The sequence below is a fragment of the Tripterygium wilfordii genome, chromosome 14 (assembly GCF_013401445.1).
Source record: "Tripterygium wilfordii isolate XIE 37 chromosome 14, ASM1340144v1, whole genome shotgun sequence".
Lineage (NCBI taxonomy): Eukaryota > Viridiplantae > Streptophyta > Magnoliopsida > Celastrales > Celastraceae > Tripterygium > Tripterygium wilfordii.
In genome coordinates this window covers 1,264,597-1,286,263 of record NC_052245.1, presented here as the reverse complement: position 1 = coordinate 1,286,263, position 21,667 = coordinate 1,264,597, and the positions used below count along the sequence as shown (strand labels likewise).

Below are 21,667 nucleotides of genomic sequence, written 5' to 3'. Positions count from 1 at the left end.
TCTTCAGCTGTCTTGTCTTCTATGGATAAATTTCAACAGTCTTATCTCCTAGTAATCTCCATTAATGGTGCATCGATCATGCTTGGAAATTATTCGCCTTATGAGTTTATGAGCAAGGGATTGGCATACACTTTTTTGCATGTATCCTTCAGAAGAGGCAAGGAAGTGGTTTTTGAGCCCTTTTAAGGAACCTTTTTTCCCATAAAAGATGCAATTTGTCCAGATCCAATAACTTCCCATGAAACAGTACAACAACAGTGGATTTTATTTTATTTTTTGTGGTTTAAGATATCGTTTCGTTTTCGGAATCCAACTTCTTAGGAATAATAATTTTCGTTTTGCTAATGATTCCTATGTTGGTTAGTGAAACACTTGGAATCCTAGATTTCAAGGAAGGTAAGATTTTTATTAAAGAAGGAATTCTCATTTCCTCCCAAAAAGAGATGAATCATTTAATATATAAAACTACTTTTTTTCCCTCCTAAACTTGTTAGATTTTTACCGTGTTAACTAATTATTTTATTTCCTCAACCAATAATGAAATGTTTTTAAATCAAAGAGATAGCGAATAATAAGATATAGCATAAAATATTAACCAACAAAATATTTTTTCCCTTCTAAACTTACATGATTTTTTCATATATCTTTACAAAAAGATTGTGATATATAAACGTAAATAACTTATACTTCAAAGGTATATAAATTGTCATCCAAAATACATATATACATATATGATGATGTTATTATTACTATTACTATACGTCTATTTTTTTTTTGTCATTATTTCTATTTTAGTTTATTATTAGAAGTTATGAAAGGGATCCCATATGTTAGGATGTTTATCATTTTCGTATTATTAATAGTACATATGTATGTTATCATTTTTGTTGCTATTTCTATTTGAGATGATAGTGAATTAGTTGTCTAAGGGGAATCAATGAGGAAGGAATTAAGAGTTTATAAAGCACAGAATAAGTTTTGATATATATATATATATATATATATAAATTCTCCTTTGTGGACCAATTGTGGACTTGTTCTTCAACCATAGATGTGGTGGGTCCTATAGTAAATTTGTAGCCCCCACTTATGTTGTGCTTTATTACAACCATGATTTTGATTCATAAAGTTGGTCCACATAAAAGAATTCCTATATATATATATATACTAATTCTTATTACAAAATTTGATTTTAAATAGTAACTGATTATTATTTTTGTGGAAATTTAGAATTTGAAATAATAAAGAAAATAAATATAAGAGCTAAATAACTCCATTTAATTTGAATGAGGTTTTTTTTATAAGAGAGAATCGCATATATTTGTGTGTTGAAGAATCTCATACTTGTTGAACGAAAATCTAAACAAATTTTGTATATTTATGTAATCAAATTCCCTATTGTTCATATGAAAGTGAGAGTATTTGGTCTTGAAATGCCACAAAGAAATATGTTTACAGCTAGAATCGAACCTTAAGTACACATATATCTAACCCAGTCGATTGTCAACCAAACGAGTTGAAATCGAACATTGGTAATGCATGAGAGAGCACCGAAAACTGCAAACTTTTTATACCATATTGTGAAGTAGACAATATATATAGTCCAACCAAATCACAGTGTTTTCTCTAATTTCATAAGCTAAATGACTCTCAAGACTCGAGGCAACACAACTATTACACTCTTAAACCATGATATGTTCAGCTGCAGACAGACCAAAACAAACCAAAGAAAAACAAATGCAAGAATCAAAACGACATCATTTAAGCCCATTTCCAGGAGTTGATATTGCCAAATCAGGCCATGAAAAGCAATCTCCTCCAACAAATGTTGCAGATTCTCCACCACTCTCGTACTGCCACATATTCCCATTCCCTGTCACTGTAGCATTTCCAACAGAGCCATTCACAGCAGCACCACCATCTCCTCCTACACCAACAAAAGGCCATATTCCTCTCCCAAGCCCAAAGCCCACTTCTTCAAACCCATGTCCAAGGCCCAGCCCAAACCCACCCAGCGCCAAAAACCCGGAAGTCCCCTGACCACTGTTGTTCAACAGAGAAGTAAAGCTCCCACTCCCCTTCACATCGCAGAACTGCACGCTCGAGGCCTGATTTCCCGTCATTGGCAACAACATAGGGGTAGCGGACAACGGCAGGGACTGAGCTTCGTAATTCGCTGAAACGGCGGTGGAGGAGGAGGAGGAGTGATTGTTAGTGCGAGAACGCTTGGCGCTCTTGCGTGTACAGCCGCCGACGGGGATATCGCGGAGGGTACCGCCGTGTGTCCAGTAGCGGCGGCAGGACTTGCAGAAGTGGCGGGGCTGAGAGAAGTTGTAGTTGTTGTAGTAACAGAACTTGGTGTTGGTGGAGTCGCATCGAGGGCACGGAAGCTGCTCTTGTTCCGGTGGTTGATTCGCCGCCTTGGTTGATGCCCGCTTGCTCTCGCCAGAATCCGACGGTGGCATTTTCGTAATCAAAAAGCTCTCAAGTTGTGAGGGTGATGGAGTTTAGTGTGGGAGAAGCAAGGAAGGTTTTATGGAGAGGGAAAGAGAGAATATTTTGGACAGTGAAGCTGGTAGCTTCTGAAGGGTATATGAGCAGGAGGGAGGGAGGGAGGGAGGGACTGAGGAGATAGAGCAGCAGCTTTTACAGTCTTCAGTTTTAGGTGCGAGAGTACATATATTCAGTCGGCTTCGACTGTGTTAGAGTCGGCTACTCGGCTAGGTACGCGGCTTGTGTTCAAACCTACTCTTTTGTTTTCTTTTATTTAAAACATGGTAGCAAGTTAGCAACTTGTTAGTGCAAAATTTTGAAAATTTTCTAGTGGGGGGCCTGGGGGCTGCGCAAGATTAATTAGTGCGAAGCATTATCAATTAAATGGAGGACCCACTTGACTTATGTGTTTTCTTGTCTCTGCCAATGGTCATTCATTAATATTACACCATTTTAGTTTTTTTTTTTTAAAAATCGATAATAACTCAACATACATACGTATCTTTTAAATCATCCATTAAAACCAAATTCAGATTGGCTAGACACACACAAATTCGTCAGAGAAATTAATTGGATCAAGATCCAACGCAAATCACTTGAAAATATGTAATTGGTCAGTGACCAGTTTATAATTGAACTCTCACCCTATAAATTACCCTATAAATTGAGGGGAAAAAAATCAAACTTGATAGTGTTATTACTGTTTATGTGATATGATGGTACTAGTATTAGTAGTAGTAGGTTTGATGAATTGTACCATCACATGCGAGAAATTCAACTTCACTAAGAAAAATGTGCTCATATGTTTGAAGAAACGTAAATAATTGAACAAGAAGAGGGAACTATCATTTTCATCTTTGTTTTGTTTTGTTTTTCTTTCATAGGGTTTATCTCTTGATTAGTGTGCTCAAATCACACATCATCATCCATATCAAGGCAAGTTTAATATACAACTACCGGCCACCAGCTGTCATTCTAAAATTCCAATGTATAGATTATGTGGGCTCCTTCACATGATCCTATACATACTGCAAACCTAACTTAATACTACAAAAATACAAAATATAAGAAAACACTAGTGGACTAGTGCTGTTCACTGGCTTATCAAATGAGCCAAAAGAAGAAGACAAAACTTGAAGAGAGAGTGATTGAGTGGGACATTACCGACAGAATCATATTTGTCGGGGAAGCGTGGGATGCAATAATTGGGCCTCCCCTCTGATTTCGGGAGGCGGTCATGTCCGCATCAGATTCCTCCTCCTTACCAATCTACTGCCGGTGCCGGATTTATCGCTCCACTGTTTCCATTATCAAACAATCTCTCCCAACCGTTGAAAGGTTTCCTTGAACAAGCCCACTGGGAATTGACGGCCACGATGGATTTTCAAAGTTACAATATTCAAGGGTGGGGTCCACTGGGAAGAGGGACAGCTGTCAGCTGGAAGGACCGGGAGTTGTCGGTTGATTCTCTCCGGGGCACGCGCGGCCACTGAATGTCTCCGGCAAACAATCATGCGTCGCTTTCAAGAAAAGAAGAGAAGATGAACAGAGTCTCCAGTAGTCTAAATATGTACGTATGTTTGACTGAGGAGAGTCTGATAATTCACTCACTGCTACTGCTGCAGCACAGCTTGTTTGGTCGCCCATAACAACTGACAATTCGTCTCCCAGCTTTCACTTCAGATTTGATAACCCTTTGCTTTTCTTTTTGGATTTCTCGTGCCGAATATGATTCCTCGCATGCATGTTGTAATTGCCAGAATTTTACAGCATCTTTATAATAATAAAAAACAACAACAATTGTTTAGATTTTGTGGACTCTCTTGACCTTGCATGGCATTGTTTTATGTGTGTAATTTGAATTTGTTAATTTAATGGATGTTTAATAGGATAAATAATAATTCTTTAGATGTCAAATATTCTGACAGACTTTGATTAGAAGTTCATGTGTGTCCAATCATTATTTTGATTATATGTTTGCTTTTGTGCCTCTTCGGGCGTAATTGGGCCATTTCACATGAAACTTGTGTGGTCCACGGCATTTATGGGCCAGGCGGTAGCAACGTACCAGAGTTTTATTGGCCCATTTCACATGAAAATTGTGCTGCTTTATGGCATTTATGGGCCTTGCGGTGCACGTAGTTCCAGTTTGTTGGAAGTTGACTGAATACAAGAGGACCATTTGGCATTTGTTGTGTCGTTTGAGTTGATGATGGTAGGTGACTGGACTTTTAGGACAACTTACCCAGTAGAGTAGAGTAGCTAACAATGTTTTTGGTCCAAATTGGTGGAGAATTGATCCTTAACTATACCTAGATCAACAACCCCAACTACAATGAATCTTATGCATGTATACTTCAATGACACCAAATACAACAAATAAGGGATATCATCAACAACTTGATTAACATGCAAGCACCTGACAAAATTGTTACAGCAGTGGAAAAAAGGCTCACAGACAAAACAGGAAGAGAAGCAGGGGAAATACCGTATGGACTCGGGAGGCTTTGAATTCGATTTGAGCAATACCCTTGTGGCCACGGCTCTGGGTTTTGACCCAATTTATCTTGTCTTTAAATGATAAACTTCTGTACACACACGCATGTGATGGGGACTCAAAGACAATGGAGCTGGCTTGGAAATTTCATCACAAGTGGGACAAATGTTATCTGTAGGGGTGTTGCATGTTTGGGCCCAGTTGTGTTTTTTGTGGGCTTTTAGTTATTTGTTTGTTCTAGGCCCAATTGTGTTTTGTTTTGTGGGCTTTTAGTTATTTGTTTGTTCTAGGCCCAGTTGGTCTTGTTTTGTTGCCCTAGAGTTTGTTCTCGGGGGCAGAATATGATGAACAAATTGTTTCCTTTCCTGGTGTTCTTGCAGCGCCGACTTTAGATGCCTATAATCCTGGGAATTCATTGACTAAACAGGTTATAGAAGACTATATCTCTGGCATTCTCCGAAATCAACAGAGTGTTAGTTTGATTGTGTATGTGAAGACTTCCGCGGCATCAGCATGGCAGCGTGACTTTGGATGCATATTGGTTGTCCAAACCCCGCTTATATAATGTTGGTTCTCGGTTAAAAAGGGGCTTATATAATGTTGCTTTAACGGTTGCGTTTGGAGCCAAAGATGGGACAGCATAGTTTGGCACTCCTAGTTCTTCACCTAAGAACCATATATGTACAATTTATAGTGATTAGTGTATGTATATAGAAGAATTTCCATGTCCTGTTTCTTGAAGGAGAGCTTAATTACCTACAACATCACCAATGGTTCTCCCGTTAATGTACCGGCCGGTGGGGTTTCCTCCGGATGCCTTGAAATCCATCCCAATTGGTGGTATGTTGGCCTTGGACAATGTTGATAGATAGCTGTTGTTTCCAGCATCAACTAGAGAATCCCCAAATATATATGAATGAAGCTCCCAAACTATTAAGAATAATGCTTGAGACCCTCAAAAAGTGACCCCAAAAGACCCCCATTTAATGTGGAGTGTTGGATGTGAAGTGGGCCCTATATGTGTGTTTTTAATCAATGGTTATTTTAATGCCACTTAGATTTGAGAGACTTTTGGGGATCAAATTTTGGGGGTCTCTAGCATTGTCCAACTATTAATTATCCTCAGCATCAGCCTTGGCGCAAAAGCTGTAAGTAAAGATGATAAGAATCAAGACTTCATTGTACCAAACAATGACTAAAGTACCATTTGATGAGAAGCAATGTTTGTGATGAGTATATAAGAAGAAACTTGTAGGGCTTGTTTTGGTGAAGGTGAGATTTGGTTTGACCATTTATGGTGGAGGAGAGGACTTGGTGATTCGAGATGATATGGGTAGTTCATCAACATTAGTTCATAATTTCTATATCAAGCAATTGCGGCTCACTGGAGGGTCAAAGTGAGTGACTGACTTTAACTGATCATTGTCACGTTTTGGTACTTAATATTCTGTATGTGAATAAAGAATGTGCTGGGAATACGTATTTAATGTCTTGTTTGGTTTAGGAGTTCTTTTCTTTATGAATTTTGTTGGTTTATGAGTTGAAACAACAAAGGCTTGGGAAGTGAGGTGTTCGATTTCTATGGAGGAATAATATCCATACGTTGAGTTTTAAACCAACTTATCATGTAGTTAAGTGGGAAATTTCTGTATGAGTGGACTTGAAGGCCCGAGTTTAAATCCATATTAAATGTTCAAATGACAAACTTTTATGGTATCATTATTGATAATTGAAACACCACAGAAGCTCCTTCCAAGTTGCCTTTGTCCTTAGAGTGTCTGAAAAATGAAACTATGAAATGGGCTTTTATAATATTGGGCTGATTGGACACTCTGAATGTTTTAGAGCCCATACCCACTCAAGCAATCCAAGAAATTTGAAGGGACCGTTGTCCGCGTTGAGGGCAATAAATGACATTTACCAGTCCTTTCGCCTCTCCTCAAAAGTCAAAACCCTCACCGCTCAAAAGTGACCGTTAGAACTCCACAGAGTGCACGTAGCAGACTTAACAGGCCCTAACCTCTGTATCAGCAATGGCCAGACTCAAAAGATTTCTCTCTATAAGCAGTCAAGAGAAGAGAGAATTCAAAGAAAACATGAAAAATCTTGGTCTAAAGGATCTCACTCACGCTTCTGTCACTTGATCGTCCTAATAAGCGCCAGAGGAACCCATCTTTGGCTCACAAAGCCTCTCCAGATGAACCCATCGTTGGCTTTTGAGCGGTTAATTATGCAGCATTATTTTCCAGTCAAACTCTTATTTGGTGGGGCATGACTTGTCAACTTTTAAGTATGCTGGTAGTGCTTTGGTTGGTAGCATCATGATCAATGTAGTGTTGTTAAACCTTACTAGGTTTGACTGGTCTGTCCATTTAATCATGGTTATAACTCACTTTATGATCTGCATTCATGTAGGGAGAGTCCTGTGTTACCTGTCATGAACATGTGAAACTATAACAAGATGCCATTACATGAGCAAGGAACCAAAGCTGACTTTCATCTAAGTCAACATCTGAAGCTGACCATACACCAATTCTCTAATGAGAGAACAAAATAAGGTTCAAGGTTTCATTGAGGACTCTAGTTTAAAGCAATCATGGTGTGCATATTCTTTCACTTTCAAAATCATACCATCAAAAACCCTAAATATTGTCCCACATTTTAACTCCCAATTATCAATTGATTATGAACACATATGTAAGATCCCTAAAAAAAAGATGAAACATTTTCATAATGGGACATCATGGGCCTGATAGGCCCATCTAATCTTGGTAATAATTAGAAATACCATTATGTTAACTCAAACCCAACAAAAATAAGTTGAACCCACAAGCCAATTATCTAAGTGAGGAGTGAGGAGTGAGGACCAGCTAATTGGTATATGACGAAGCCAGCTAAGACCTGTCCTTCCAAGACTGTAATAAAATAAGAACAAACAGCAACATTAACAATTTGAATTAGGTTTGTGTAGTATGCATATAAAACTAACATTACAATTTACAAATGAAAAGGCTTCATTATCTAGCCCAAAATCATCACATAAAGCCTTGGACTCTTCGAGAGCTAGCATGAAGAATGACATCATAAGGATGCAAAATGTGGTCAATCAGGAAAAACAAATTAAAGTTCAATGATCCAGCATTGATGGTTTATCATGATTAATCATGATCTTTTTAACATTAATTGTTATAACCCATATTTTATTTTATCAAAATGGCACAGCATGACATACCAGGTCAATCTTCTTCTTTTTTTTTAATTATAAATTTGTATAATTTAGCTTATCAAAAAAAAAAAAGGTATAATTTAATGATATCTTCAATCCTCTCACTCAAGGATGATGTCTTGAGCTTGATTCTTCCTCAGTAGATATCTAACCGGTTATTGGGAGGTTGACTTGAGTCTATTTTAGGTATAAGAGTGGATTTATCTAAATTACTCAAATTTTATGAATAGATATTTTTGAGAATTATTTAGAAAAATAATTTTTATTAATAGATCTATTTCTACCACAAATGGCTTTTTAAAATTAACCATTTTACCTCGAACTATGCAATTGCTTATTATCTCCAACAACTCTCTTTTTTTACTTGACCTATAAGGGTTTAGTCAAAATTGTTTCTTCCAAATACAATAAAAGGTAAGGTAAACTGTAATGAGTCCAAAAATGGTCCTTTTACTTTCTGAAACAACTTTTGGGGCTCTGTGTAGGTGGTGAAGTGGTCCCTCTTATTAGAGAATCCAAAGCCAAAGGTATGTGTTTGTGTTTTCTTTGGTGTACACAACTGTTTATAATTTCTGCTTCCAGCTAGCTAGGGAGACCTATAAGGCTACCACCAATATGTGAATTGACCTTAAATTTTTGCACTATCAGAACTCTGTAATCTGCATGAATTCCTCTTATATTGATTAGAGAAATCCAAACGGAAAGCTTGAAGGAAATTTTGATTTGAGGGAAAATATTCCAATATGCAAATGAATTATATTATGCTTATGAGTCATAGGTATGGTAGGTGAGTGAAATTGAAATTTCATATAGAAACTAGAAATAATGACAAAAAATGTGATTTGGAAATTAAGATTGAGACCCAGAATCAAAGGATTCAATGGTGGGAGGAGGGTTTGGAGGTGGAACAGTTTTACAGTTTGACAAAATCCAGCTTTTACAAGCCAGCTGATTGTTTGACTTTCAGCCATGGCAAGTAGAACAGCTTGGTGGGACCAAGTCCAACCATGAAATAGTACTTTTGATTGAATAAAATATAAATGTAAAATTGTAATGAAAGATTATAATGAAAAATAGTGATTAAAAAATGCACACAATAACATCACTCACATTTGGATTATGAAAGTCAATGTCCTTTCCCACTGTTTGTTAAGGGGAGGTTATTGTGGAAGATTGTGGAGAGTCAATATCTAAGAGAGAGAGAGAGAGCGCAGTGGGGTCACCAATGCTGGTATGTTTTGTTCTAGGTATACTAAATGAGCAATTGATGTCGAGAGGTGGGTTTTTTTGCTAAGCCTCCATTGGTGTTGCAGGGAAGAAAGATAAAAGAGAAGACTTGACGCTTGCGTGTCTTTTTTCCTGTCTGGGGGTGAGAGAAACGAAAGAAAGGTATAGTTTTTGGAAGTTCTTCATGGTGAGTTCTGTGTTGTGGAGGAATTCACCCTTTTTTGGGCTTCTTTTACTTGTCTCCAAAAACTGGGATCTGGGTTTTGGGTTCTAGGGTTTGATTCTTCCACTCTATCTTGGGTTCCTTTAAAATTTGTTTATGTTGTTGAATTCTTCCCGGAAATGGGATTTTTGACTTTTTCTCGAACCATTTTTCTGGGTTTTTGTTTCTGTGGGCTGTTCACCTGAAATTTGTTGAGCTGAGATTTGATATCTTTCTCTAGATTAATTTTACTCTTTGTTTCCTTCCTTGGGTTCGCGAGAAAATCTAGGTTTGTCGCGCTTGATCTAGTTCAAGAATCAAAATCCTTTCTTCTTGTTTTGAGACCTAGGGCTTGATACTGAGCCCTCGTTGTGAGTTCTTGCTAGATGGGCTAAATTCCTCTATTTTCTGGTTTCCTTTCCTGAACTAGTTTTCTTTCTGGGGTTTCAACAGTCAAAAGCTTTAATGCATCTTTCATTGTGGAAGCCCTTAGCTCACTGTGCTGCTCTAATCTTGGACAAGAAGAGCAGCAGAAGAAGAGATGCCTCGGATTCTGCTCCCGAGCTCAATAAAAACCCATCTGTTCTTCGAAAACTACAAGAACACAAACTGAGAGAGGCTCTTGAAGAAGCTTCTGAAGATGGTTCTCTTGTCAAATCCAAAGATATGGAGTCTGAAGTTCTAGCCAATCAAGATGAGGGCCTAGGGCGATCAAGATCTCTTGCAAGACTCCACGCCCAGCGTGAGTTCCTCCGTGCCACAGCTCTTGCTACAGAGCGAACATTTGAGGATGACGATGCTATCCCTGATCTTCAAGAATCCTTCTCCAAATTCCTGACTATGTATCCCAAGTACCAATCATCAGAGAAGGTTGATCAGCTTAGGTCAGATGAATACTCACATTTGTCTCCCAAGGTATGCCTTGATTATTGTGGATTTGGGCTTTTTTCGTATCTGCAAACATTGCATTATTGGGATTCTTGTACATTTAGCTTATCTGAGATTACGGCCAATCTGAGTAATCATGCTCTTTATGGGGGTGCTGAGAAAGGCACTGTGGAACACGATATAAAGACTAGAATTATGGATTATTTGAACATCCCAGAGAATGAGTATGGCCTCGTGTTTACTGTCAGTAGAGGATCTGCGTTTAAATTGTTGGCTGAATCATACCCTTTTCACACGAATAAAAAGTTATTGACTATGTTTGATTATGAGAGTCAGTCTGTAACTTGGATGGCTCAGAGTGCCAAAGAAAAGGGTGCTAAAGTTTACAGTGCTTGGTTTAAATGGCCAACTCTCAAACTTTGTTCCACTGATTTGAGAAAACAAATTTCCAACAAAAAGAGGAGAAAGAAGGACTCTGCTGTTGGTTTGTTTGTGTTTCCAGTGCAGTCCAGAGTTACAGGGGCCAAGTACTCTTACCAATGGATGGCACTTGCTCAACAAAACAATTGGCATGTCCTGCTAGATGCTGGCTCATTGGGTCCCAAAGATATGGATTCGCTCGGTTTATCCTTGTTCCGTCCAGATTTTATAATCACTTCATTTTACAGGGTGTTTGGTCACGACCCAACTGGTTTTGGATGCCTTCTTATCAAGAAATCAGTCATGGGAAGCCTCCAGAATCAGTCTGGCAGCACAGGGTCTGGAATTGTGAAAATTACCCCTGAATATCCTATGTATCTGAGTGATTCTGTTGATGGTCTGGACAAATTGGTGGGAATTGAAGATGATGATGTTATTGGAATCACCGATAAAACTGCTGAAACTCGCCCAGGGTCACAATTGCCTGCATTTTCTGGGGCGTATACATCTGCACAGGTGAGGGACGTGTTTGAAACTGAAATGGAGCATGAAAATAACTCTGACAGAGATGGGACTAGCACCATTTTTGAAGAAACTGAGAGCATTTCGGTTGGGGAAGTAATGAAGAGCCCAGTGTTCAGTGAAGATGAATCATCTGACAATTCATTATGGATTGATCTGGGTCAAAGTCCCTTGGGTTCTGATAATGGAGGTCAGTTGAACAGACAGAAAACACCCTCTCCCTTGTCGTCCTTTTGGTTTTCTGGCAAGAAGAACCACAAGATGCTCTCTCCAAAGCCATCCTCAAAGATATATAGTAGCCCTATATATGATGACAAAGAGTTAAACATTGGTCCCCACAACGACCACCACGTGCTATCATTTGATGCTGCTGTTCTATCGGTTTCTCATGAACTGGACTGTGTTAAGGAGATTCCTGAAGAGGAGCAGTTCACAGAAACAAAACACACTTCACCGAGTAATAAGAAGAGGTCGGATTGTTTGCATGTTTCAGAGATCGAGGAAGAACATGAAACCAGCAAACCGCATCCTAGTGGGTCTGTTCTGAATGGTGACATAAATGGCTCTCAACGTAACATTTCAGCTTCTGCCACTCAGAATCACACTGCAGTGAATTACTCGAGCTCTGAAATTTTACCTGAGATTAAAGAGAGTGCTATAAGAAGAGAAACAGAAGGCGAGTTTAGATTGCTTGGGAGGAGAGAAGGGAATCGATATTCTGGTGGAAGGCTTTTTGGGGTGGAAGAAAATGAACATCCCAGCAGGGGAAGAAGGGTATCCTTCAGCACGGAAGACCATTGTAAAGAGCACCTGGGCCATACTTCAGAGCCAGGAGAAATATCAGTAACCAGCCTCGATGAAGAATACAGCAGTGACGGGGATTATGGTGATGGCCAAGACTGGGATAGGAGAGAACCTGAGATAACATGCCGGCATCTTGATCATGTTAATATGTTGGGTCTCAATAGAACTACCACTCGTCTGCGATTCTTGATCAACTGGCTTGTGACTTCGCTGCTGCAGTTAAGATTCCCTGTTTCAGATGGGGATGGCCGGATGCATCTTGTTCACATTTATGGCCCGAAAATTAAATATGAAAGGGGTGCTGCAGTGGCTTTCAATCTAAGGGACCGAAATAAGGGGCTAATCAATCCAGAAGTTGTTCAGAAATTAGCTGAAAGGGAAGGGATATCTCTTGGCCTGGGTTTCCTCAGTCACATAAAAATTCTGGACAGTCCAAGACAACATGGATCTCTGAATCTTGAAGATACTACCCTTTGCCGGCCAATGGAAAATGGCCGTCATGACGGGAAAAGTGTGTTCGTACGTGTGGAAGTGGTCACTGCTTCTCTTGGCTTTCTGACAAACTTCGAGGATGTTTACAAGTTGTGGGCCTTTGTTGGAAAGTTTCTGAATCCAACCTTTATCAGAGAGGGGGGTGGGCTCCCAACTGTTGCAGAAGGGATGTGATTTTGTTCCAGGATGTTATTGTTGATTCTCTTGGGCAATGAATATCTTCTTGGGCATTGGAGCTGGGAGTAAAGAATTGGAGGCTAAGAGAGGATCAGAAGCTACTACTTACTACCTTTGGAGTGGTTAGATTCTTCTGCTCTTCATCACTACCCTCCGATGTAAGGATGAATTTGTTAATTCTTGTCTTAATTTCTTTCTTTCTTTCTTTGGTTCTTGTAGAGTGGGGTGTAGAATCTGTACCGTTTCGGGGAGTTAAGGTTACCCTTACATGAGAACAACTCTGACAACCTTAACTTTCTTCTGTTCTCCAATACAAAATTGAATCTTGCTACTGTAAAAGGTTCTTATTGTGGCTGCTGCAGTTTGCAATACTACTTGGTGCCATGCCTTCGAATTATAATCTCTCTACTAATGATCACTCCTAGTCTTGTGCTTTTCTGATTCAGACTAGGAACAGAATGAGAAAATTTACCAGTTTAAGACTAAGTTCAATAGTTAAATCAACCTCTTAGTGGTGTTTTGGTTGCAGGTGGAATTCAAAGCTTGGTTTATCCAAGTGCATGGGGGTGGGGCCTCTCTTTGCTTAGTAATTATCATAATTGGGCCAGACCCCATTGAGTTTTGTTTCCCAACCAAAAGAATAGTGCAAAGTGAGCATAATTCTGTTTCTCTTGGGTGTTGTAGATTCTGCATTTTGCAGAAAAGCTAAGTGGACGCTTTTCATAAAGTTGGTATGGAAATGATACTGCAGAGGAGAAAACTTTGTTTAAAAAAAACCCAGATAATCATGACAAGAGACTTACTTGCCCAAGAGAAGAAACAAGACAAGAAAGCCTAACTTGCACAGAAGAGCAATCTGCCTATCATCAGAAGAGTCTTTTTAATCATGTAAAAGATGGTATAAAGTAAAGGAATGCCACTGCTTTTATATTTGACAAAATGGTTCTGGAACCTATTGTGTTAGAGATTTTATCTAAAGGGGAACCTCTATTTGGTGGTTGATGACTTGATGACAGTGAACCGTTGACAAAGCAATTGAAGATGAAGTTGGCTACTTCTATCCAATTCAATTTGAAAAACAATATCATATTTTCACTTGAGCAATTGAGAGTGATTATTCACCCATCAGAAGTTGATAACTGCAAAGAGACATACTACTCACTTGCAAACTGTCAAGCACTTGATATGAACAGATTCAGGGATAGTGGGGGGTGGGGATCATAAAACAAGTTTATGACTTCATCATCTTTAGCAGGAAAGATTGCAGTCTCTAATGCTAACTCCTTGCATCTCATGTATCAGTTCAAATATGATCATGACCTCACACTCATAAAAAATGTTAGGGATCTCAGTAAAAACATCTCAGTTATCCCAGTAGTGGACCTTGTCCCTTGATTAATATAAGTGTAGGGGCCCACGAAACGTGGTGATTGAACCAGAGAGTAACACATCCACTACTGGGATAACTGTGATGCTTTTTATTGGGATCCCTATCACTTTTGCACACTCATTGTCATGCTCGTCTCACATTCATATTCATTCAGTTACCAAAATGTCCAAGTTCATACATAAGGCAGCCTGAAGGAAACCTACAAGCCAGAGCCACAACCCGGGCCCAAGTCCAAGCACAAACAAAATGTCTGGATGGTGACAGACTGGGTCATAGTCATCGGCCTATACATTTAAAACCTTTCTCGGGCCTCAGCCACAATGGTCAATGAGGCAATGCCTTTTGGCCCTTTACGATGCGCAGTATTCTAGCGGACGTGGAAGTGGGCCGCACAACATCAATCCCTAATAACCCTAGTGGGCCTAGTCAATAATGGGATCCATTGAGCCCAATATAAAAAACAATTCAGAGGGCCTGCATTTTGAGCCCAATATAAATAAATCTCAGCGATGAGACATTATTACATTTGTTAGCTTTGACGGTGATACACAAACAGTACCCGGCCTCGAATCCTGCGGTTTGACTACTGGAAATCAATGCTCAATTGCTCATCTTCATATGAGAGTGAGTGATGAAATTAATTCCTTGCAGAGGCAGCAGGGTTTATGCATGGTGTGTCATCTTCTTTCGTCTGCCGAAATTCTCACAGAGTGTATTCAGGCGCGTTTGGAGTATAAGCCATGACTTCTACTGATGTTCTCTCCTGCTTTGTACCGAAGAGACCCCATTTTTTCAAGATAATCCTTGAGCAAACCATTCAAGAAGGAAAGCTTGTATGTACCTTTTCCGGTTTTCCCCGTTTCTCTCTATTTTCAAGTTCTATGATTTCCTGTTTTCCTCAGGCTTTCTTCACTCTGTGGGTTGTGTAAAATGATGAAGCAAAGGTGAATTAATTATTGCAGTGCTTTTTGTTGGGGCCTTGAAGCCAAATCTATCTATTAGTTTTAAGCAATTAGGTTACTTTTCTTGTTCAACTAATACTTGCATGTAGCAACACGAAGATAGAATCAGCTTGAAGTGTCTCTATCTTTTGTTGGTAATCTATATGTTTTGCTACTTGTTTCTCCTGCTGATCAAGTCAATTGCTTTGTGAATCAATTTGCTCTTTTTATGACAAATGCCGTTTGCAATTCAGACGAAGCTTCTTATTTCTCACAATGTCACAATGAGAGAAATATAACTCTTAAAATAATTTAAGTGCCTAATCAATGAATTTGAGCTACAGTGTTGCTAATTGTGTGTATGTATGCCAAACTCTTTGTTGTCAACGAATCTCCATGTGCATGATTTGGGTTGTTTTTCTTTCTTTATTAGGAATTACCAAGAAATTTTGTGAAAGAATATGGAAGTGCCATTCCAAAATCAGTGTCTGTCAGAGTCCCAAGTGGTGCTGTTTGGCAGGTAGAACTATCCAGGTATAATGACAATGTTTGGTTAGAACACGGTTGGCGAGAATTTGCGGAATATTATTCTATGGAATATGGGCACTTGCTAGTATTTGAACACGAAGGATGTAGCCGATTCAATGTAGTTATATTTGATAAGAGTGCCACAGAAATCAACTACACACACTATAGTTCTGAGGATCATGCTTCTATTGAGATGTTGGATGAATTCACTGTAAGCCCAAGGGCAAGAAAGAGGTCACCTTTACATGTTCCTCATCCTCACAAGAAGATGAGAAAATGGCCTTTAACATCTGAGAAAATTGCTGAAACTCTCCAGAGAGCCACATCAGAAAATCCATATTTCAAGGTGGTCATGACACAAACTTCTGTGCGTAAAGGTTATGGGTTGGTAAGTTTTGGACTGCATAAGTTCACAAACTTGAAAGATAAAAATATGTCAACTTAAACGAGTTGCACTTGATAATTCCTTCAATTCATGCTTTGCCTTTAAACTTTCTTCAGCGGATACCAATGGCCTTTGCCAGAAGGTATCTCAGAGAAAATCAAAGCGATGTCACCCTCTGTGTTTCTACTGGGAGAACCTGGTCTACTGAATATCATCACCATAAGGAGCGATCAGATCAGAGGACATTACTTTATCGTGGCTGGCATGAATTTGTGCATGACAACAACTTGAAAGTTGGTGATGTTTGTGTCTTTGAATTGATTAATATCTCTGAAGTCCGGTTCAAAGTTTTTATTTTCCAAGTTAATGAAGATCCCAACATGCATGGAGATCCAAAGATGCACTTGTCCTTAGGTGAGACGATATTTGTTTATGTAGAATGTAACGATCCTTTAAGTCTATGACTTCATGATACGCTTTTCCTGTTTATTTTTCCTTTTTGAAACCAGGCCATGGGAGTGGACCTAGTGGAGTTGAGCCCAAAAGAACCAGGGAGAAATTTTTTGTATCTGATTGTGCTTGCAAGAAGGAAGTATTATGTCTTAATTGTCTGAGCAATTGGCAAGCAAAGAAAGTCAAGCAAGAGCTTGGTAAGATTTTTTTTTCTATCTTTATGTTTAGGCACCTAGTGTTTATGAACCTTATGTCTCATTTCCAGTTCTGATGTAAATACTATGCCTTATTTTCTTTCCGAAGAAGAGTATCTTCTGAGATCAACTGCTTGATTCCAACATATTGAACTCCATAGTAGACAGACTTTTTGATGATTTATTGTTTTTTCCAGTGTTACTAAAGACAAAAGTAAACAAGTCCACACTGTAGTTTCTGTGTAAAAACTGAAATGCTAATTGTTTTCATCAGCTTCCACAAATAACATAACTTATGTTAATAATATTCATACATTTTTTTTTTCGTTTGCAGACTGCATCGAGAACATTTGCCATCAAGATTGTTGACCAAGGCTAAGATGAAGTGGTTTTAAGGTTGCTGTTATATATTGGCCTGTGAATCTGTTCAACCATTTGGTGTACTCGAACAATATCAAAGGTGATGAGACCATATTTGAGGGAAAATGATGTGCAAGTTCGAAATTTTGCATCTTAGTCTGGTTAAGAGGAATGCTGCTGTGCTACAGCTTCCCATTTTCAGAATGCTGGTGAATGATGTTGATTGCTTAGTATATTGATCAGGAGCACTTGTGTTTTGAAGTCATTAGATATGTAGTTAAAAATAATCGTTCCAAGACCTGCAATCACATTTTCTTGTCCTTAACGGATTAGGGCAAGAAATTCCATTCGGTGAGTGTGTGTCAAGTAATATATGCTAGATAAGATATATGCTATATATCTTCTCATCTTCTTTGGTCAAGTTGAGATTCACCTGTTACCCTTTTTAATTAGTAGACAATTTATATGCTACTTTCACCCTACACCCATTTGCATTTTGATCAAATGAGGACTCCCACAGAACTTGAAAACCTAAGCCTGGCTGAAATCACTATGGTTATTAATAGTTGCGCTCAGTTTCACAGATACCTATGTGTGCTTAAAGTAACTGTTTTCGGAGGTATTGTTTAAGTGGCAACAAGCCTGCCTACCAGGAAATCTCACTTGGTTGGGGAAGCAGCTCATATACAAGATCAGGCCAGATCCACTGACAATGGAATCCAAAAACCTCGGTTATCAAAACTCAACTGGAACAGCACTGAACCTGCAATTTCAAGCCCTCATGGTCAGTCAGCAATTGTGTGGTATTTTCAGCCATCATGTCTGGTTAAGAGTGCTGGTAAGTAAAAAAAATTTAGTTCTGTGTCTTGTCACTGGTCTGACTGCAACTATTTACATTATTTTCAAGGTAGGTTTTATGGTGGTCTGACTGCATTTAATTTCAGAAGTCTAATTCTCAGTCAACAGTAGACTTTTGCATGGTTTAGCTGATTGATTATTGGTCAAGTGCTTGTTGGCATAAATTGCATATGTATGCTTGACTGTGTTCATCAATCTGCTTGTGGACTTTGAAGGAGCCTGTCTAGATATGAGTGAATATTTATTGACATTTTTTTTTTCTGTTTCTTCAGTTTTACTTCGTCATCACCATCACCTATAGAAAAACTTCATCATCACCATCAGTAATGTGGAAATAAATGCAACTGTCTCTTGTAGGTTAGGATTTATTGTGCATAACTGCGTATTTATATATATGTTTTATATCTGCTTTCATCAGTCCAAGTTCTTATAGATATTTCAAAGGCTAGTTTGGAGCTGCTGAACCATGAGTTCTACTAGGCGAAGGGATGATGATCGTTTGTTCTTTACATCCAAGAGACCCCATTTTGTCAAGATAATACTCGACAATGATATTCGAACAAAAAAATTTGTAAGCATTATTCCCTCTAGTTTCCTCTGATGAATGTTATTACATTGTGAATTCCGTTGTACTTTTTATTTGTTGAAACAATAATCTTGCGCTAGTGTGCATCCTTGATAAAGTGATGTGAAAATTTGAGTTTTTTCTTTGTTCTTTAATTCTTCTATGGATTTCCATGTGCATAATTTGAGTTTTTTCTTCCCCTTTTTGTCCCCCCAAAAAACCAGGCAATACCAAGAAAGTTTATGAAACTTTATGGAAGTGAACTGCCAGACTCAGTGTGCCTTAGGGTCCCAAGTGGTGCAGTTTGGCAAGTAGGATTATCAAAACATGGTGAAAATGTTTGGTTGCAAAATGGTTGGCGAGAATTTTCAGAGTATTATTCTCTGGATTACGGTCACTTGCTGGTATTTGAACTTGAAGGATGTAACCAATTTAGTGTATTTATGTTTGATAAGAGTGCCACGGAGACGAAATATCCATACAATAATCCTGTCTGCAGTGAGGAGCCTAAACACAACGGAGAATATAACGAGCCTAATATGAGAGAAAAAACTGAGGATGACGACTCTATCGAAATGTTAGGTAGATCACCTTTGCCATGCTCTTATTCTCAAATGAAGATGAAACATGATTCAACCAGTCAAATAGAGCAAAAATGCTCATTGACATCCAAGATATATGTCGAAGCTTGCAAGAGAGCTAGTGATTTCCAATCAGTATATCCTTATTTCAAGGTGGTTTTGGGACCAACTTATCTTCATAGAGGAAATGGATTGGTAAGTTTTCTGTTGCAATATTTTTGTAAACTTGCAGATTTGTAAAAGAACAAATGTTGTCAGTTAAGCATGTATCATGGATATGTATAAGAAGTTCTGGGAGTTGATCCCTTCAATTCATACCTTACATCGAAATTCTCTATGCAGGCGATACCGGCGGCCTTTGCCAAGAAATATCTCACAGAAAAGCGAATGGATATCACCCTCTATGTTCCCGAAGGGAGAACATGGTCAGCCAAATGCCATCGCAGGGATAAACGGTTCTACCTCATCCATGGCTGGCATAAATTTGCATGTGACAATGGTTTAAAAGTTGATGATGTTTGTTTCTTTGAGTTGATTAAGATCTCTGAAATCAAATTGAAAGTTGCTATTTTCCAAGTGAATCATGGTATCCATTTTGCACAAGGTGAGAAGATATATGTTTGTGTAGAATGTGATGCTACATATGTCAATGACTGTGAATGCTCTGTACTTTATTCTTCTTTTCTTTTTTTCAAAACAGGCCATGAAAGTACGCCCAAAAGAGTTTCGCACATGAAGAAAAATTGTTCGCAATATTCTACTAGGTTGAAGACTGGGACTTCACATTGTTGCATGCGAGAATCCGGAGGTACTTATGTTATGTGCTTATATCGCATACAGCTTTGGTATGTTTCCATAATTATATTATGACTGCTAACAGAGGGGGATAAAACTTTAATGAAAAACGGAGGCATGTCTACTGGTTTGAGATGCCCAAAAGCTGAGGTTGTTGAGCAAACACTGTCGTTGAATTCCAAAGAAATTAGTCAAGCTTTCGAGCGAGCAAGAGCTTTCCAATCCGAAAATCCTTTTTTCAAGCTTCTCATACATCCAAGTTATGTTCCTGGAGCAGTTGGATTCGCAGGAGTGGTAAGTTTTCAATTGCAATAGTTTGTAAACTTACGAAAAAAGAATCTTTTCGACTTAAACATGCACGTTGCATCCATGCATGAATAATGTATACAAAAATTGTTCCATGATTCCTTCAATTCATGCTTTAATTACAAATTTTCTGTATAGACAATACCGAGCAAATTCGCCAGGAAGTATCTCAGGGAAATGCAAAGTGATGTCACCCTATGTGTTTCAGACAAGAGAGTTTGGACTGCTGAATACCGTCAGTCTGCAAATAAATCATATTCAAAGACAAAACTCTACCATGGCTGGAGGGAATTCGTGCGTGACAATAGTTTAAAAGTTGGTGATGTTTGTGTCTTCGAATTGATTGAGATCTCCAAAATAAAATTCAAAGTTGTTATTTTCCGAGTCATTGAAGATCTAAATAACCAGCAGTCACTCGGTAAGAAGTTAGCTGTTTCTGTAGAAGCTAAATCTCTCTGTTTATTTTCTTCTTTTTTTGGCCAATTTCTTTTTAAAATCAGGCCATGGAAGTGGACCGAATCGAGTTGAGCCCAAGAGAAGCTTGGAGAAAAATACTGTATCTGATTGTGCTTGCAATCTTGGAGAGCCATGTATTGATTTTAGGACCAATCGACAAGCAAAGAAACTGAAGCAGAAATTTGGTAAGATTTTCATCCAGAGATTCATACATAGAGAAGTGTATGTTGTGAGATCATTAGATCAACCTCCTGTCACAATTCGGCACATTAAACAGACTTTTGGACACACACCTTAAAGTAAACTTGCTTTGCAACAAAATTTTTAGTGTCACTGCACTGTCTATTTGTATATCAGCATGACTAATCTGCTTTATTTTTCGATAATGTTCATAGTTTTTTCCTCCGTGCAGACTGTAAGGATGAAACTTTGCATTAAGTTTTGGCACTTGAAACTATCCAGCATACTCCAACAAGATTGCCGGTGGCCACCTTGCATTCGTCTCTCTGAGCTGACTTAGAGCAATGTTGCTGTGCTTAAGGTTTCCTTTTCATAAATGCTGCTTAACTAGGTCGATTGTTTTGTTAAGAACTTAAATTGTATGTTCTATCCTTAATGGATTAGTATGACTGTATGAAAACTTCAAATTTACTGGTTTATTTGCCACCATGCATTCACTTTTATCTGGGTTTGTGAAGGTGAGATTAAGTTTGCGCTCAAAGTAATCACTTTCAAGGGATCTATTACCAGGAAACTCGGTTAATTCAGGTAGTAATTCACAGAGCAGAACAGAGTAAATAAGTTTAATTTCTCAAAATATTAAGCAATCACACAATAAACAAACCTAATTAACCCTATTACTGTATTTCACAAAAACCTAATAAGAACCCTAATAAATTAGGGCTTA

The 21,667-nt window shown here is 38.5% G+C and overlaps 4 protein-coding genes across 11 annotated transcripts; 3 read left to right on the top strand and 1 right to left on the bottom strand.

The window, feature by feature from the left end:
* Positions 1 to 1,544: 1,544 nt before the first annotated feature.
* On the bottom strand, positions 1,545 to 2,634 carry LOC120014297 (dof zinc finger protein DOF3.4-like). Its single transcript, XM_038866215.1, has one exon. It carries the CDS (start codon positions 2,463 to 2,465, stop codon positions 1,758 to 1,760), a length of 708 nt encoding a protein of 235 aa, XP_038722143.1. The 5' UTR covers positions 2,466 to 2,634; the 3' UTR covers positions 1,545 to 1,757.
* A 6,781-nt stretch (positions 2,635 to 9,415) lies between these two features.
* Positions 9,416 to 13,356, top strand: LOC120014911. 3 transcript variants are annotated; one of them, XM_038867030.1, is made up of 3 exons: positions 9,427 to 9,447; positions 9,530 to 9,605; positions 10,099 to 13,356. In XM_038867030.1, the coding sequence occupies exon 3, from the start codon at positions 10,111 to 10,113 to the stop codon at positions 12,943 to 12,945; it is 2,835 nt and encodes a 944-aa protein (XP_038722958.1). In that variant the 5' UTR covers positions 9,427 to 9,447; positions 9,530 to 9,605; positions 10,099 to 10,110; the 3' UTR covers positions 12,946 to 13,356. The 3 variants fall into 3 exon arrangements, 2 of the variants coding, with proteins under 2 accessions (XP_038722957.1, XP_038722958.1); XR_005471651.1 differs by having other exon boundaries at positions 9,416 to 13,070; positions 13,168 to 13,356; XM_038867029.1 differs by having other exon boundaries at positions 9,416 to 9,605.
* Positions 13,357 to 14,881: 1,525 nt separating this feature from the next.
* LOC120015404 (B3 domain-containing transcription factor VRN1-like) lies at positions 14,882 to 19,128 on the top strand. Of its 6 annotated transcripts, XM_038867826.1 has the most exons (8): positions 14,882 to 15,171; positions 15,713 to 16,195; positions 16,309 to 16,606; positions 16,702 to 16,842; positions 17,174 to 18,037; positions 18,330 to 18,414; positions 18,491 to 18,628; positions 18,847 to 19,128. In XM_038867826.1, the coding sequence occupies exons 1-5, from the start codon at positions 15,079 to 15,081 to the stop codon at positions 17,206 to 17,208; spliced, it is 1,050 nt and encodes a 349-aa protein (XP_038723754.1). In that variant the 5' UTR covers positions 14,882 to 15,078; the 3' UTR covers positions 17,209 to 18,037; positions 18,330 to 18,414; positions 18,491 to 18,628; positions 18,847 to 19,128. The 6 variants fall into 6 exon arrangements, with proteins under 6 accessions (XP_038723754.1, XP_038723752.1, XP_038723753.1 ...); XM_038867824.1 differs by lacking the exon at positions 18,330 to 18,414; XM_038867825.1 differs by lacking the exon at positions 18,330 to 18,414 and having other exon boundaries at positions 18,476 to 18,628.
* Positions 17,325 to 21,443, top strand: LOC120015113 (B3 domain-containing protein LOC_Os12g40080-like). The gene is made up of 10 exons (XM_038867337.1): positions 17,325 to 17,429; positions 17,831 to 18,037; positions 18,330 to 18,380; positions 18,847 to 19,398; positions 19,546 to 19,807; positions 19,904 to 20,011; positions 20,084 to 20,292; positions 20,443 to 20,722; positions 20,805 to 20,945; positions 21,173 to 21,443. The coding sequence occupies exons 1-10, from the start codon at positions 17,325 to 17,327 to the stop codon at positions 21,196 to 21,198; spliced, it is 1,941 nt and encodes a 646-aa protein (XP_038723265.1). The 3' UTR covers positions 21,199 to 21,443.
* The last annotated feature ends 224 nt before the right edge of the window (positions 21,444 to 21,667 follow it).